This window comes from Thunnus maccoyii, chromosome 21, assembly GCF_910596095.1.
Source record: "Thunnus maccoyii chromosome 21, fThuMac1.1, whole genome shotgun sequence".
Lineage (NCBI taxonomy): Eukaryota > Metazoa > Chordata > Actinopteri > Scombriformes > Scombridae > Thunnus > Thunnus maccoyii.
The window spans coordinates 2,431,449-2,445,915 of NC_056553.1; the positions used below are offsets into that span (position 1 = coordinate 2,431,449).

General features: G+C 38.5%; 1 protein-coding gene across 1 annotated transcript; it reads right to left on the reverse strand.

The window, feature by feature from the left end:
- Positions 1-1,602: 1,602 nt before the first annotated feature.
- On the reverse strand, positions 1,603-12,640 carry tubb6 (tubulin, beta 6 class V). The gene is made up of 6 exons (XM_042399597.1): positions 12,442-12,640; positions 8,488-8,596; positions 6,955-7,065; positions 5,388-5,503; positions 4,880-5,008; positions 1,603-3,561 (listed from the first exon to the last, which is right to left on the reverse strand). Exons 1-6 carry the CDS (start codon positions 12,496-12,498, stop codon positions 2,743-2,745), a joined length of 1,341 nt encoding a protein of 446 aa, XP_042255531.1. The 5' UTR covers positions 12,499-12,640; the 3' UTR covers positions 1,603-2,742.
- Positions 12,641-14,467: the final 1,827 nt, after the last annotated feature.

A 14,467-nucleotide genomic window follows, 5' to 3' on the forward strand; every position in this document is an offset into this window, starting at 1 on the left:
CATCATGTTTTCAGTCTCCAGAGAGTAGTTCTGTGTAAGGCAGACGCCACTGAGCATGTGCAGGAACATGGTTCTGTTTACAGCTTGTAGTCCAAACCTTCCTGCACATGCTGCGGAGTGGCTCATTGACTTGTTTTCGATAGTTTTGGACAACAATGAAGGTCTACAGCACAGAGGAATATGATATATCAGGCTCAGGCTTTGATCCACACACAATACTTGTTAGTAGGATGAGTTCACTGTTGGTTTGGCTCTGCATATGAGATTTGTTGACAATAAGAATAATGTAGAAAAATCACTAGACTTATCCTTTAAACATCATGTAACCATGGCAACAGCACTGATGAGTCTGTTGAATACCCAGTGATGTAGAGACAGAGATACAAAGACCCGCAGGTGGAGAATAGATCCACAGACATCAGCTCAGGCCGACAGACATGAGCAAAGCGTTTGTCTTTGAAGCTGACGGCTGCCGCTGCTCGCCCCGTAATCCACAACACAAACAGAACTGCTGGGAAATCAACTCTCACACACAAAGCTGGGCGGGGGAGATTAACAAGCTGTTGACGGGCTGATTCTCTCTGTCTGATGTGGTATTTTGTGAGTGCAGGGAGGTGAGCTCAGGTCCTGACAGATTCACTATCTGTGGTTTGGAAACCTACTCTTCATCTAAGGCATTCAGCTCTCTGTGTCCAGTTTTCATTGTTGACACCAAAATGATGCTTTCTTGTTGTTGTTGTTTTGTTTGTTTGTTCATGTGTTTGTTTTCCTCATTTGTTCATCCATTAATTCATCCAATTTTCCTCACTCATTATCCTCCCCCTGGTTATACTACTTCTCAACAATCGTGCAAATCCCTGCCAACTTTAGCTAAATTACAATCAACAATTATGTTATGTTCTGTCCTTTTGTCTTTTTATATTTCATGTTGTTTCTGTTGTCATTTTGCTCCAATAAAAAAAAACATTAAAAAAAGACACTTTACATGATATAAACACACTTTTCTATAAATCCCTTTTCCTTTTTAACAAAATAATCTTAACTTATCAAATGCATTATCTCAACACAAAGCAGCCATGCAAGAACTTTGTGTAAATAAAAAGCAGTCTAAAAACTGGAAAAAATTATGGTTTAATTTAAGAACTATTTTATCAAATAATAAGTAAAGAAGGTTTTTAATAATCAGTGGTACAGACACATTTCTGATTAAGATTCGTTCACTAGCCCTAATCTGTAGCAAACAGGAAGTTGACGTTTTCTCAACAGAAAATTTGCATTTTTTTATATAAAAGAAAGTTTTTGGGTCAAATATGCACACACTTAAGCAGACTCAGACAGGCATCATTTTTGTACATAAACAGGAACAGAACAATGATCAAAATCTCTAAAGGTCAGTTCACATAAATGATTGGCTTTTGTTTAAAAAAGTGATATACTTAATAACTTAATCTTCTTATTGTAAAAACAAGCTGTTTCATGATTCAAATGACTGTGGTAACTTAATAAACCACCAGAATAATGAAACGAAATACACCAGGGACAGATCCAATACATAACAGACTACAGTTCACACATCCAGAAAACACTGACACGGCAGACATGTAACACTTTAAGGCACTGAATGCTTTAATTTCAGCCACTCCAGACGTGCTCACAATGTACAAAAATCACAGTTTGAAAACAAACACACGCAAACACAGTACAGTACAAAAACAGTTAATCAGGATTTTGTAAGTAAGTGGTCAAATAAAAAACGAGTAGCATGTGTCTGTGTAGAAAAGACAAAGGTAATGTCAAAGATGCCTTCATGTTTCCACTTTAAAGTGTTAGCATCCTGTCAGTGCACCTACTTCATTCACTACTTTAAATTGAATTGTTAGATATTCATTTTACATTTTTAACTGTTACCAAACATTTTTTTTGTATTCCTAACGATCAACAGATCCTCGAACCTAAATGACAAAATGGCTCATTGTATTTTCTGATCTGACAGCTTTATGGTTAGTTTGGTTACATTTAGGTCATTGTCAGAAGAAACCACTGTTGACTGTTGGAAGGACACTGAGAAAAATTATTTTCAATATTATATTCCCACATTTCAGAAACATTGTAGAAACAAGAGCTCATCGTGGGAGAAAATATTTTTAAGAATTTGTCAGTGGTGTTTTGAAATTAAAAAACAACTAACAATTATTTTTACTTTAATATATTTGTTGATTATTTTTTCAATCATTCCATTAGCTGTCTAGATTTTAAATGCTGAAAATAATGACTCCATTCTCTTATATAAGTTGTTCTAGCACCCCAAAACAACCCAGAAAATATCCATTGTAATCTTTGGATTTTTGCAGTTGTTGCAAATTTTTTTACATTCATAAAAATCAAGTAAAAATCAACTATCAATATTCAAACTGACTAGTTTATTAACTGGCGAATTGTCTTATTAGCCAAGTTTACATTAAGTTTTAACCAAATTTCCAGAAAATCGCCAAAAGAAAATTAAATTTAATGTTTGTTTCCATCCACTGCTGTTGTGTGAATATTAAGAGATAAACAGTAGGTGGCGCTTCTTCAGTTGGTGCCATTAAACCATTGCAGAAGAAGAGGACACAACGAGATGACGTCATTAAAAGAACTACTACTACTGTTTCAGAACTACTAGATTTGAGCATTATTATTCTGATGTCACATGATTGCTCTACCAGCGTTCCCTCAGAGCTTTACCAGTCGTGTTCGGTCTCCTTACTCGTTGATCTCGTCCTCCTCGTCCTCAAAGTTCTCCTCGCCGTCGTTGGCAGTGGCTTCCTGGTACTGCTGGTACTCGGACACCAGGTCGTTCATGTTGCTCTCCGCCTCCGTGAACTCCATCTCGTCCATGCCCTCGCCTGTGAACCAGTGCAGGAAGGCCTTTCGGCGGAACATGGCGGAGAACTGCTCTGAGATGCGCTTGAACAACTCCTGGATGGCCGTGCTGTTGCCGATGAAAGTGGCTGCCATCTTGAGCCCCCGGGGAGCGATATCACAGACGGCCACCTTGACGTTGTTGGGGATCCACTCCACGAAGTAGCTGCTGTTCTTGTTCTGGACGTTCAGCATCTGCTCATCCACCTCCTTCATGGACATGGGCCCGCGGAAAACAGTGGCAACGGTCAGGTAGCGTCCATGTCGAGGGTCGCAGGCCGCCATCATGTTTCTGGCATCGAACATCTGCTGGGTGAGCTCGGGAACGGTGAGTGCTCGGTACTGCTGGCTGCCTCTCGCCGTCAGAGGAGCAAACCCTGGCATGAAGAAGTGGAGTCTGGGGAAAGGCACCATGTTGACAGCCAGCTTGCGGAGATCTGCGTTGAGCTGTCCGGGGAACCGCAGAGAGGTCGTCACGCCGCTCATGGTGGCCGAAACCAGGTGGTTGAGGTCGCCGTAGGTGGGTGTGGTGAGTTTGAGAGTGCGGAAGCAGATGTCGTAAAGAGCTTCGTTGTCAATGCAGTAGGTCTCATCTGTGTTTTCAACCAGCTGGTGGACTGACAAGGTGGCATTGTAGGGTTCCACCACGGTGTCCGACACCTGACGAGTTAGAGAGAAGATCAGATATGAGGGGATGTTGAGGTGTGATGAAAAAAGCGAAGCAGGAACAGGGAAAAAGAAAGACAAGGAGGAAGAGAAATTAAAGGATTACAGGATTATCCTTCATTTGCACATTGTCAGCCAAATGGGAAGAATTTGAAAATTTCCCATGATACCAGTTTAGGAGGATTCAGACTGTAAAGGATGGGTTCACAATTTTTAGAGTCTGCCTTAAAACAACAGTCAGGTGTCCATATCAGCAGTGAAAGAGGTTTTCCTCGCTGTAATCATTCCTCCTGTTCATACTGGATATTAAAAGATCCTTCAAATGTGCTTTCAATGTAAGTGATGGAGGCCAAAATCCACAGTGTGTCCACACAGTCATTTAAAAGTCTCTGTGAAGCTTATATGAGGCTTCAGCAGTCTGAGTTAGTCATATCAAGTGGATATCTGAAACATTTACATATACATTTACTTGATTTGACTCATTTGGATGGATGAAGCTTCATATTAGCTTCAGATAAACTTTTAAATACATTTTTGTACAGAAGGAGGACTGTGGATTTTGTCCTCCATCACTTCCATTGTAAGGTCATTATGAAGGGATCTTCTAATGGTCAGTATGAACAGGAGGAATGATTACAGCAAGAAAAACAGCTTTAATGTTCATTTGGGTTCCTGACTGTTGTTTTAAGACACACTTGAAAAATTATGAAGCTTGTCCTTTAATCCATGATGGTAACTCCCTCTACTAATCTTGACAGTACTGACTACTGACCAGGAATAGGGCCAGTCTCCAAAACAGAAGAAGCAATTATATTTAACTTTGCTCTACTGGAGTATAAACTGCTCCACAAAACAGTTGCATAATCTGCAGTAATTCTTGCACACACAGTCCTGCATGAGCATGCTATGGTTAAGAGTACTTAATCCCTTTTTATTCCAATTCAAGCAGCATATAAAAAGTAAAAGACCTTCTATATAATTGTGTACTGTTGACGTTAATAGCTCTGTCATGAGCTTTGAGTTTGCCAAAAAAAAACCTTGTCCTGCTTACTTTTAAGGATATATTTAACAATTATTTTCACTTTGGTTTAATCTGTTTGATCTTTTTTTATATTACTTTTTCTACTTATTATTTTCTGGTGTGACTGGGCTCTAAAGAGAAATCAGAGCAACACCATGGACTATATGGAAAGGGTTTTGGGTTGTGAGAGAAGAATATAAGTGGAAAGGGTATTATAAGAGAAAGATGAAAGAAAGTAGGATGAAGCACAAAAAAGAGAGGGAATAAACACAGATTATTCCTTCCTGATACCTTAGGTGAGGGCATGACACTGAAGGTGTTCATGATCCGGTCAGGGTACTCCTCTCGGATCTTACTGATCAGCAGGGTGCCCATACCCGAGCCGGTGCCCCCTCCCAGAGAGTGAGTCAGCTGGAAACCCTGTGAGGAGAAGTTGTTTATTTCTGTCATTTCACAGCAAACAGTGATGAGAAAGTTACAGTCTGCTTTCAGATATTTATTAATTGGTCATGGGTGTAGGTTTGGCTTCAGTAAAGAACTGTCCTTTTCATGTAATCTAGCAAATAAATTGTAAAGACATGCAAATTACTGCATTGTAATACACTGACCTTAAAATCACCTTTGATGATATTATATTATATAAAAATGTTTGACAAAAAAATGCAATTTCAAATAAAAATGTTTTGTTTCCATCTTTACTACAAAAGTGCTTAATTTTAACCTGGTTTAGGGTTTAACCAACCAATGAGATTATTGATTATTTCTTCAGAAAAGCCAAAAGAAGACTAGTCTTCTTCACCTGGAGACAATCACAGTGCTCGCACTCCTTCCTCACTATGTCCAGGACTGAGTCTACGAGCTCCGCCCCCTCCGTGTAGTGACCTTTAGCCCAGTTGTTCCCCGCACCTGTCTGACCTGCAGACAACCAATCATCAGCACAAACATTTTGCAAATCCATCTGTGAAATGTAAAATGATCACCACGACAGATGGGAATGTGCACGCAGACCCACACTCCACTGGTGACCCATTTTCAGCCGGGGTATCAGAGGACAGAGTTTAATTCATGTGTGTGTACATGAGAGACATGGAGAGATCTACAGCCTCCCTGCTTCTTCTCCTACTCAGACATCAGTTTATAAAACAAATGCTGGACTTACTTCACTGTGTTTACTGTACAAATTACACGCTGGAAAGTTTCACTGCTGTTCCATCTCTGTGATAACACAAACCTCCCTACAACTCCTTAAGCTGCAATAATTCATACTTTTTATAAAGTTTATCTTGTAGTAATAAACCCAGAGAGCAATGTCACCATCTCTGCAGTTCTGCAGAGCATTTTAGCCTCTTTTAGCCGCTAGTTTCAGGCAGTGGGCAGCTGTTTGCTAACATTTTAGCCATGACTACTTTATAAGATGATAATATGTCAGATGTCGTGTTATTTATGCTGCCACCAAATGGAGCAAAAAAAAGTAAACTTTAATTTAGCTTCAATCAAATTTAAAGTATAAAGGACCAAGAATGGAACCCTGAGAAACTCCACAAGTAATTACTGACACTGTCAACAATAATGGGATGATCATGTGTCTGCAGGATGTGGAAGTGGGCAGCTGTTTCTTGACATGTTAACCACAACTGCTTTATAAACCGATAATATATCATATGCTGTGTTTACAGCTAGTTCTGCTGCCCCCAAGAGGCCACAATTCAATTAATGCAGCTTTAAGGGTTTTTACCTGCTGACTGGTGCTCTAAAAATAAAAATCTCCTGCTCCTTTAATTACAGTTATGTTTGGATTTTTTCATAGCTGCAGCTTTTCCATTTCTTTTTTTATCTAATGTTGGTATTCTGGAAAAATCTTATGCAGAAGAGTTTGACATTTGCTGTGTAAATGAAGCTCTCTGGTGAGCCATGTGTCAATGTGAGCATTTCATAATATTATTATCTCTTTATTTCTAAATAATAAAGATTTTCTTTCATTTTTATCCTCAATCAGTGACTTAGTTGAGGAAGACATTAATGAGGAGAAGAATACATTTGGTTTATATAATTGTTTGCAGAATTGCACCTTAATCAACCCCCTGAGTTTTAGGCTGCTTTCTTTGATATAATGAAGCATTTAAGCTGAGATCAGCATGCCATAAAACTACCTTTATCTCAAAACTTTTTATCTTATTTATCCTAAAGCAAATTAAAAGAGTTCAGATCATTTTCCAGGTAAGGGTCTTCAGTCATTATTGAACCTTAGGTAAATATAATGGGCATTTTTACATAAACAACCCTGTAAACTTACACAAACTTACAACTTCGTTGCTAAAACCTCCATTAACCTCCATATTCCTTGAATTAAAGCAGTTGACTGTTACCAAAGATGAAGTTGTCTGGTCTGAAGAGTTGTCCGAAGGCTCCTGAACGAACACTGTCCATGGTTCCTGGCTCCAAGTCGACCAGCACTGACCGGGGGACATATTTATGTGCTGCACAAACAAACATAAGAAACATGATACTTTCTGGCACCAAAATGTCACATTTTTATGTTGTTTACATTTTCCTGTTAAGTGACCTCTTGGAGTTGTCTCAGGTCCCATTGGTGGGGACTGGTGGCCAATTGTTTGCCTCGATTCATGCCTCACCTGTTAAGCTCACTATATATATTGTTCCAAATCCTGATCATTGAGTTTTTGTGATGAACAAACTTTGCTCCTGTTACTATTCCCTTGTTCCAAGGAGTTTTCAAACCTGCCATGTTTAGTCCAGTTGAAGGAGACTCTTGTACTTCCTCCTTGGTACTATTCATTTGGGCAGGTCTGAACACAGCAGTCATACTTGGGTTTGGACCCTTTGAGACTGGAGATCCGACAGAGATCCAGCTACTACCAGTAGGCCAGCTAAGCAAACTACGCACAACATAGCAGCCATTTGCCAAGAAAACAATTTGCAATACTGTTCCTCAGATAAGCACTATATACTTTTAGTGTTTCTTTAATTTAAGAATCTATTCTATTTCCATTTTTACTGTTTTTATATTTTTTACTACTCTTTGCATTTTATGTTCCCTACACTCTAAAAACATATAGCTAAAATTTGGTTAAACTTCTCTGCTTTGGTTTGTGATTGTGTGTCCTAGAAATTCCGAACCTAAAATACACAGAGTGACAAGTTCTCACCTGTGACAGGAGTGACTTGTGACTTGTGATCCAACCTCCATCTGATCTGACAACTAGGTGTACTCTGCAAGTGGTTTGCATGCTGGGATGTGGATGAATGAACTCAACAGTTGCTAGCAGCTACTCTGAAAATGAATCAAGGTCCAACCTGGACTAAAACAACAAAGAATTTGGATGAAGGAGCTTCCTCAGCACCTTCTTCCAGTGTTTATGTTCTCAATACCGTCCCAGACACAACTGACCAATGACAGAATGTTTAGTGAGAATGGTTTAGTAATACATTTTGGTTTTTTCTGTGTGAAAAGTAACCAAACAAACAGGAAAATGCAACTCATTCACTGATACGGACCAGAGCAAACCAACTAAAGGTTTCTGAATCCGTAGATAAAAATATATTAATAAGATATAAAACAATGTGCGGTGTCCCAAATATTTAAAAAATGCAAAAAAAGATGGCAATTTTCCTCTCTTGTGTCTATTATTTTCTTAACATTTCAGAGCGTTATAGTTTTATCCATCAATTTGGAAACACTTGGGGGAAAAAAAACAAGCTTTGTGTTGGTTTAAGAGGTGAATTGTGATTAATTTTCCAGTAGAAGCCAAACTCAGACCATCGCAGGTGATTCAGGGGAATATTCACAGTGACTCACACACACACACACACTCACACACACACACACACACACTCACACACTCACACTCACACACACACTCATTATCTATTTTACTTACAGGATGCCTCATTGTAGTAGACGTTGACCCTGTCCAGCTGAAGAGCTGAGTCACCCACATAGTTTCCTGCAGGGTCGATGCCGTGCTCGTCGCTGATCACTTCCCAGAACTGATCGAGTCACAGAAGCAGCAACAGATGAAGGAGAAGAAGAAGAAGAACTCAGATGTTAACCTGAACATTTTGTTAAACCCTTTTTCTCCCACAGAGCTCCTTCCATCTATGTATTAGCATATTTGGGTCACAGAGGTAACCACTGCTTTCTCTAGAAGATAATTAACCAGCGATGGTTGAAAAAAACAGAAGGTTTTCATGGTGATTTCTTTATACTGAGGAAATAATTACCAAGAAATCTGCATGGATAATTACCAGAAATTATATACTACATATATATATATATACTATATATACTATATATATATAGTGATTTGGATGAAATGCGCTTTTAATTTAAAAATTCAGAATGACATTTTTAATTAGTTCTTTGCCTTTGAACCAAAAAATCAAATAGAGTCCAAAACATAAAATATTTAAAAACATTCAGTTAACTTGTGAATCATTACATTTGGGGAAATGTATTCATTTGGAAACTTTGGGATGGAATTTAAAGAGTTTGTCATGAGTTAAATAAGAGTTTAAAAGGTGAAAACAGACGTTAGAGGTTGATAATAAAACGTCGAACAGCAAGATAAATATTCAAACTTAAACAATGTCAGATACTTTGTACAATGCTGTGGCCGTTTCTCTACATTTGTTTACAACCTGCTGAGTTACATACTTTCCACACAGTCACAGGGATTCGTTACCCAGCAGCCTCTGTGTTTGCACTATGGAACCTGCTGGCTGCTCATTGAGTGTTTGTTGTTTCTCTGATTATAATTTTCGTCTTTTTTTTATTTTGTTTAATCCTGCTCTGCGGAACTTCTACATATAAATGAACGTCCATTACATTCAAGTCAAGAGTTTTTAAATCTCATGTCAGTGGCGACATTCCCATGCTGGCCGTTTGGCTGTTAATCGTGTGGCTCTTCTAGACTTTCCAAGTGTTATTGGACCAAATGGATCAAATTCTGATAGTGAAAGGAGTCATTTGGCAGGAGTTGTATGACACTCAAAACAATTTATCCACCATTTTACAGCAGCAACAGCAGGTTACGGCCAGTGGTGTACTGGCCATCAGGCATACTGGGACAAATCCTGGTGGGCTGGTGTACCATCATAAAATATGTTTTTGGTCTGATAGACCAAAACACTGTCAAAACATATCCATTTTTACCAACACACTCTCTGTGTGCCTGTTATTCACAGCTGAGCGCCTCCCTTTACTCTCACTGCCAGAAGGGGGAGACAAAAGTCCTACCCTCCAGCTTTAAATCCGCATTAACTAATTTTTTGTCCACTAGTTTTTTTTGCAGAAACAAATAGTGAACACAACTCTGACATATCATCAGCTTTTAAGTTGATATGTTGAACTTGTTAGCAAACAGTTGCTTATTTCCACATCCAGCAGTTACGGAGCAACATTAGTCGTGTTTCTGTCCACCTGGTGAATGTAAGTCCAATATTCACTCTCATTTAGCTCTGTTTTTACTCTCTACCAACTCCTGAGGGAAATATCTGGCTCTTTAGCTGCTAAATGCTCCACTATGTTCACCAGCTAGTCTACAGCTAACTGTGTCTGTTTGCCGTTCGGTGCTGAGCAGGTAGTGTACAGTGGCTTTTTACAGCTTTTTCTCTGAAAACAACACTATGAGAGCGCTGAGAGTGAACCAGAACAGTAAAGTTGCAGCCGGACAGATAAACAATGAGCTGAAACTCACTATAAAGCTCTGTAAAGCCAAGAGGAGGTGCAGAGTCACTGATAATTCTCTGTAGGTTCATCACTACCAGCCACAACCAACACATTACACACTGATAGTTCAGACAACGTTATTATAAAAATATCGATTACAGTCACTTCATTATTTGGAGTATAGTGTCAGTGTTATTGTGTGGTTTGCGTATGTTTTCATGTTTTAATGAACTGCCGGATAGGATCAGACAGTTTTCCATTTTTGTGGACAACAAAGTTGTATTCTCATGTTTCACTTTCTCTGTTACTAAAACTATGTTCGGTCACTTGACTTCCAGCCCAGAAAACTCATACTGAAATAGTTGTGTGAGTCAGAGTGTAGTTGTGTGTGTGTGTGTGTGTGTGTGTGTGTGTGTGTGTGTGTGTCTATCCAGATTCCTTGAATAGTCTCACAGTGGCTCTAAGTTCACTCCTCCGCACCACTGTGAAGAGTTTATTACTAAACAGAAAGGAACCAAGGCCCAATGAATTCATTCATTCATTCAAAAATGTACTGTTAGCTATCCATTGTTTTAATTTTTATTCATCATATTAACCTCAAAAACAATAGCTTGTCTCTTCTGTACTCTGTCAGCTATAAGCCCATTGGTTCAACTCAGAAATACAGTTTCATTTATAGAAGGGGGACTTTCCTAAAACAGCTGGTCACTGTAGTTTTTATCAAACAAACACAGGGGGAGCTGCATTTGTTGGGGACTATTTTCTGTGGCGGATGGATCCACATTTGGTGCTCTAGTGAGTATTATGCTGCTTCTATCAGCAGTAATATTAAACAATAATTGTATTTTATGGTGTGACAACGCTGTTGTTAAGATCTGGTTAGGTTTAGGCACAAAAACCACTTGGTTCGAGTTAGGAAAAGATCATGGTTTGGGTCAAAATGATCACTTGAAACATGGAGTGGGTTAGTTACTTCCTTAAAGTTGCACAACCTTTGTTTTTTTTTAAAAAACTGTCCCAACTCGTGGTTGGAAACATGACAATCGTGGTTGGAAACAGGAAGCAAAACAGCGGTCTCCTGCAGCTAAGTCCACTTTTTGCCATCTAACTATCTCGCCATCCACCCAACTGCGTCACTTCCTCGGGTCATAATTACTACGACCACTAGATGGCGTAAACGTAACTATAGGCTGTTTTTGCTGACCTGAATTTTTGACCTATACTGTCGTTTTTCTTGTGAAGACGGGCAGCAGGACAGTGTGTGTGGGACTGAGTCAGAATAAACTACAGTGTGTGTGTTCATGGTGATGACGAAACATGTCACCCGGTGCAGCGGTGTGGCTCACTGACGTGTTTTTAATAGTTTTTGGACAACAACAGAAGTCTACAGCACAGAGGAATAAGATATATCACAATACTCGTTAGTACATCAGCTCATTGTTGGTTTTGGTTTCTTCACAGAATTTGTTAAAGAACATTTTATTACATATTATTGTAGCCATGATGACGAAGGTGGCCTAACTTTAAGGAAGTAGTAACTTTAATCCACCACATGTTTCTCTAACCTTAACAAAGTGATCATTTTAACCCAAACCATCATCTTTCCCTAAACCTAACCAGACCTCAACCGCAGCATTGTCACATCATAAAACATCATTATTGTTTAACAGTGATGTGTAACGGTTTAATGTGTCAGATATCCACTTGTTATGACTAACTCAGACTGCTGAAGCCTCATATAAGCTTTACAGAGACTTTTAAATGACTGTGTGGACACACTGTGGATTTTGGCCTCCATCACTTCCATTGAAAGCACATTTGAAGGATCTTTTAATATCCAGTATGAACAGGAGGAATGATTACAACGAGGAAAACCTCTTTCACTGTTCATATGGATACCTGACTGCTGTTTTAAGACACACTTGAAAAATTTTTTAACCTACCCTTTAAGCCCTCCACCGACCCTTTATCATCTTTGCTCAGATAATCAATAAATTACCAAACTTGTCGCTGATTGATTCACTAATCGTAACACTTCATAATTATGACAGAAGTTAGCCATGTATGGAAACCCTGATGCTTTATGCAAGTCATGGAGATATTACTGTGATATTACTTTTGTTGCAGCTACAAGTTGAGTCATGAAATATAAAGTGGTCTGTACCTTGGTCCCGATCTGGTTCCCGCACTGTCCGGCCTGGATGTGAACTATTTCCCTCATCTTTCGTCTTTTCTCTCGGTCTTTTTCTCTCTCCGGTGATTCTCTGAGATCAGTCGTTCCTCCGCTGCTGGATGCCGGCGTGTGTCTGATCCACCACGGGAGCGCGCGGCCGGCTTCATCTGCTGCTGCTCTCGTGCGCGGACACGCGACCACGCCCTGAGGGGGGGCAGAGTTTGTCCCACTCAGCAGAAAGTCCTGTCTACTCTATCTGTCACACAACAACACTACTACTGTCCCACACACTACATACTAATACATAAGTGAGGCAAATATATGATTCCAGAGGCAGAAAGTAAATATTTCATTTTAGAGGTTCAGTATTTTATCTGACGACTTTTTGCTGATTAAAATTATCCTAATTAACTATAATTAATAAAGCTCATTAAAGGTGATGCATTCCTGTCTTTCATCAAGTTGTCTATAAATAAAACAGCCTACTGCTTATTCATGAATGCATTTTCTTTTATACTTTTGAGAAGTGAACTTTACTTGAACATTTAAATGCAGTATTTTTACTAGATTTTACTTGCCAAAAAGTATTTTCCACTGTGTGTACTTCATGTTTACTAATTGTGATTATTGTACTTATTGTAACCCTAACCCTAAAGTAATAAAATAATAATAATAAATAAAGTAATAATAAATAAATAAAGGAAGCATTCAACATTGTTGGCAGCCAAAAAACCTATATGTTTACTGTCAGGGTGACCACTGAAAATTCATTAGAAAATATTAAAAAGTGTAATATTGAAAAGGATTGCATTTGCATATTACATGTATTGTTTATAGTATTTATACTGTGAACATTTGCACATTCCTGGTTAATATCTTACATTATTGTCAGGTCATATATATGTTGTAGGCCTACTGTATTTCTTGCTTACTTATGATAACTTGACTTTCGTGGTAGTTCTATTTTCTCTTACCTTCTATTTTTTGATTGTCATCACAACACCAAGGCAAAGTCCTTGTATGTGCAAACTTAACTGGCAGTAAACCAGTTTCTGATTCTAACAAGAAAATAAAGTCAGGTAAATTACAGGTGTACAACTTAAAAACTTCCACTTAATTTAAAGTGACATAACCTCAATATAACTCAACTCAATGTCACAGAGCATAATCGCAGGATCCAATGATCATTCAGCTGCACTTCTGTTATGCTTATGGCTTCACAGACCTAAGTGCCAATTTACAGATTTTGTACACACGATATGGTCTTTGTTTATTAAGTCTCAAATTACTACTACTGAGTACACATTCTATGTATCATATTTTCACTTTATTTTATCTTATTTTTATTTATTTTATCAAGTGGTTTTTATTTTCCATCTTATATACATTTACATGTTTTATGTTCATTTGTCTTTTTTGTTGTGAAGCACTTGGTGCATGTAATTTTTTGTTGTAAAGTACTTCTAGCTGCATTTTTTGTATGAAAGGTGCTATACAAATAAAGTTATTATTATGATTATTAACTTAAAGCTGCAGGTGCAGGCATGTTGATGTCGCCGCCTACGGGCAAGAAAAGTAACAGCAGCAGCAATTATGATGTGCGATACATATAGCCAGGATTTTATAAATACTGAGGTCAGTCATTTAAATCCTAAACCATAAGCGGAAGAGTTTTTCTGTATCAGTATGGGTGGGATGTATAGATTAGGCTATGATAGGAGTGAGTGAACACAGGTGAACTGATCCACGTCATGGAAGTAGGCAGAGGATTGCTGAATAGTATGGCTCTATTCTACAAATCTGTTACATACATGATATTGTTGAAATAAAACGGAAATATTGTCAACATTCCCATTATTTAACTATTAAATCTGAAATCTGATACCCATCCAATAAGTTTCCTCTAGCAACAGACTGAGGTGTTAAAAAATGTTAAATGTAAAAACTCAAAGACAATAGCAGCTATTAAAAAGAAAAAAACTGTCTGTAACACTCATTGCCTGCAGGTGGCGCAGGC

Bases quoted from the DNA above. Each gene is read 5' to 3' on its own strand.
- tubb6 (XM_042399597.1), bottom strand. From the start codon at position 12,498: ATGAGGGAAATAGTTCACATCCAGGCCGGACAGTGCGGGAACCAGATC. The intron at 7,066-8,487 runs GTAAGTAAAATA...TTGTTTGTGCAG, and splicing joins CTACTACAATGAGGCATCCT to CACATAAATATGTCCCCCGG. The intron at 5,009-5,387 runs GTGAAGAAGACT...TTCTCCTCACAG, and splicing joins AGCACTGTGATTGTCTCCAG to GGTTTCCAGCTGACTCACTC.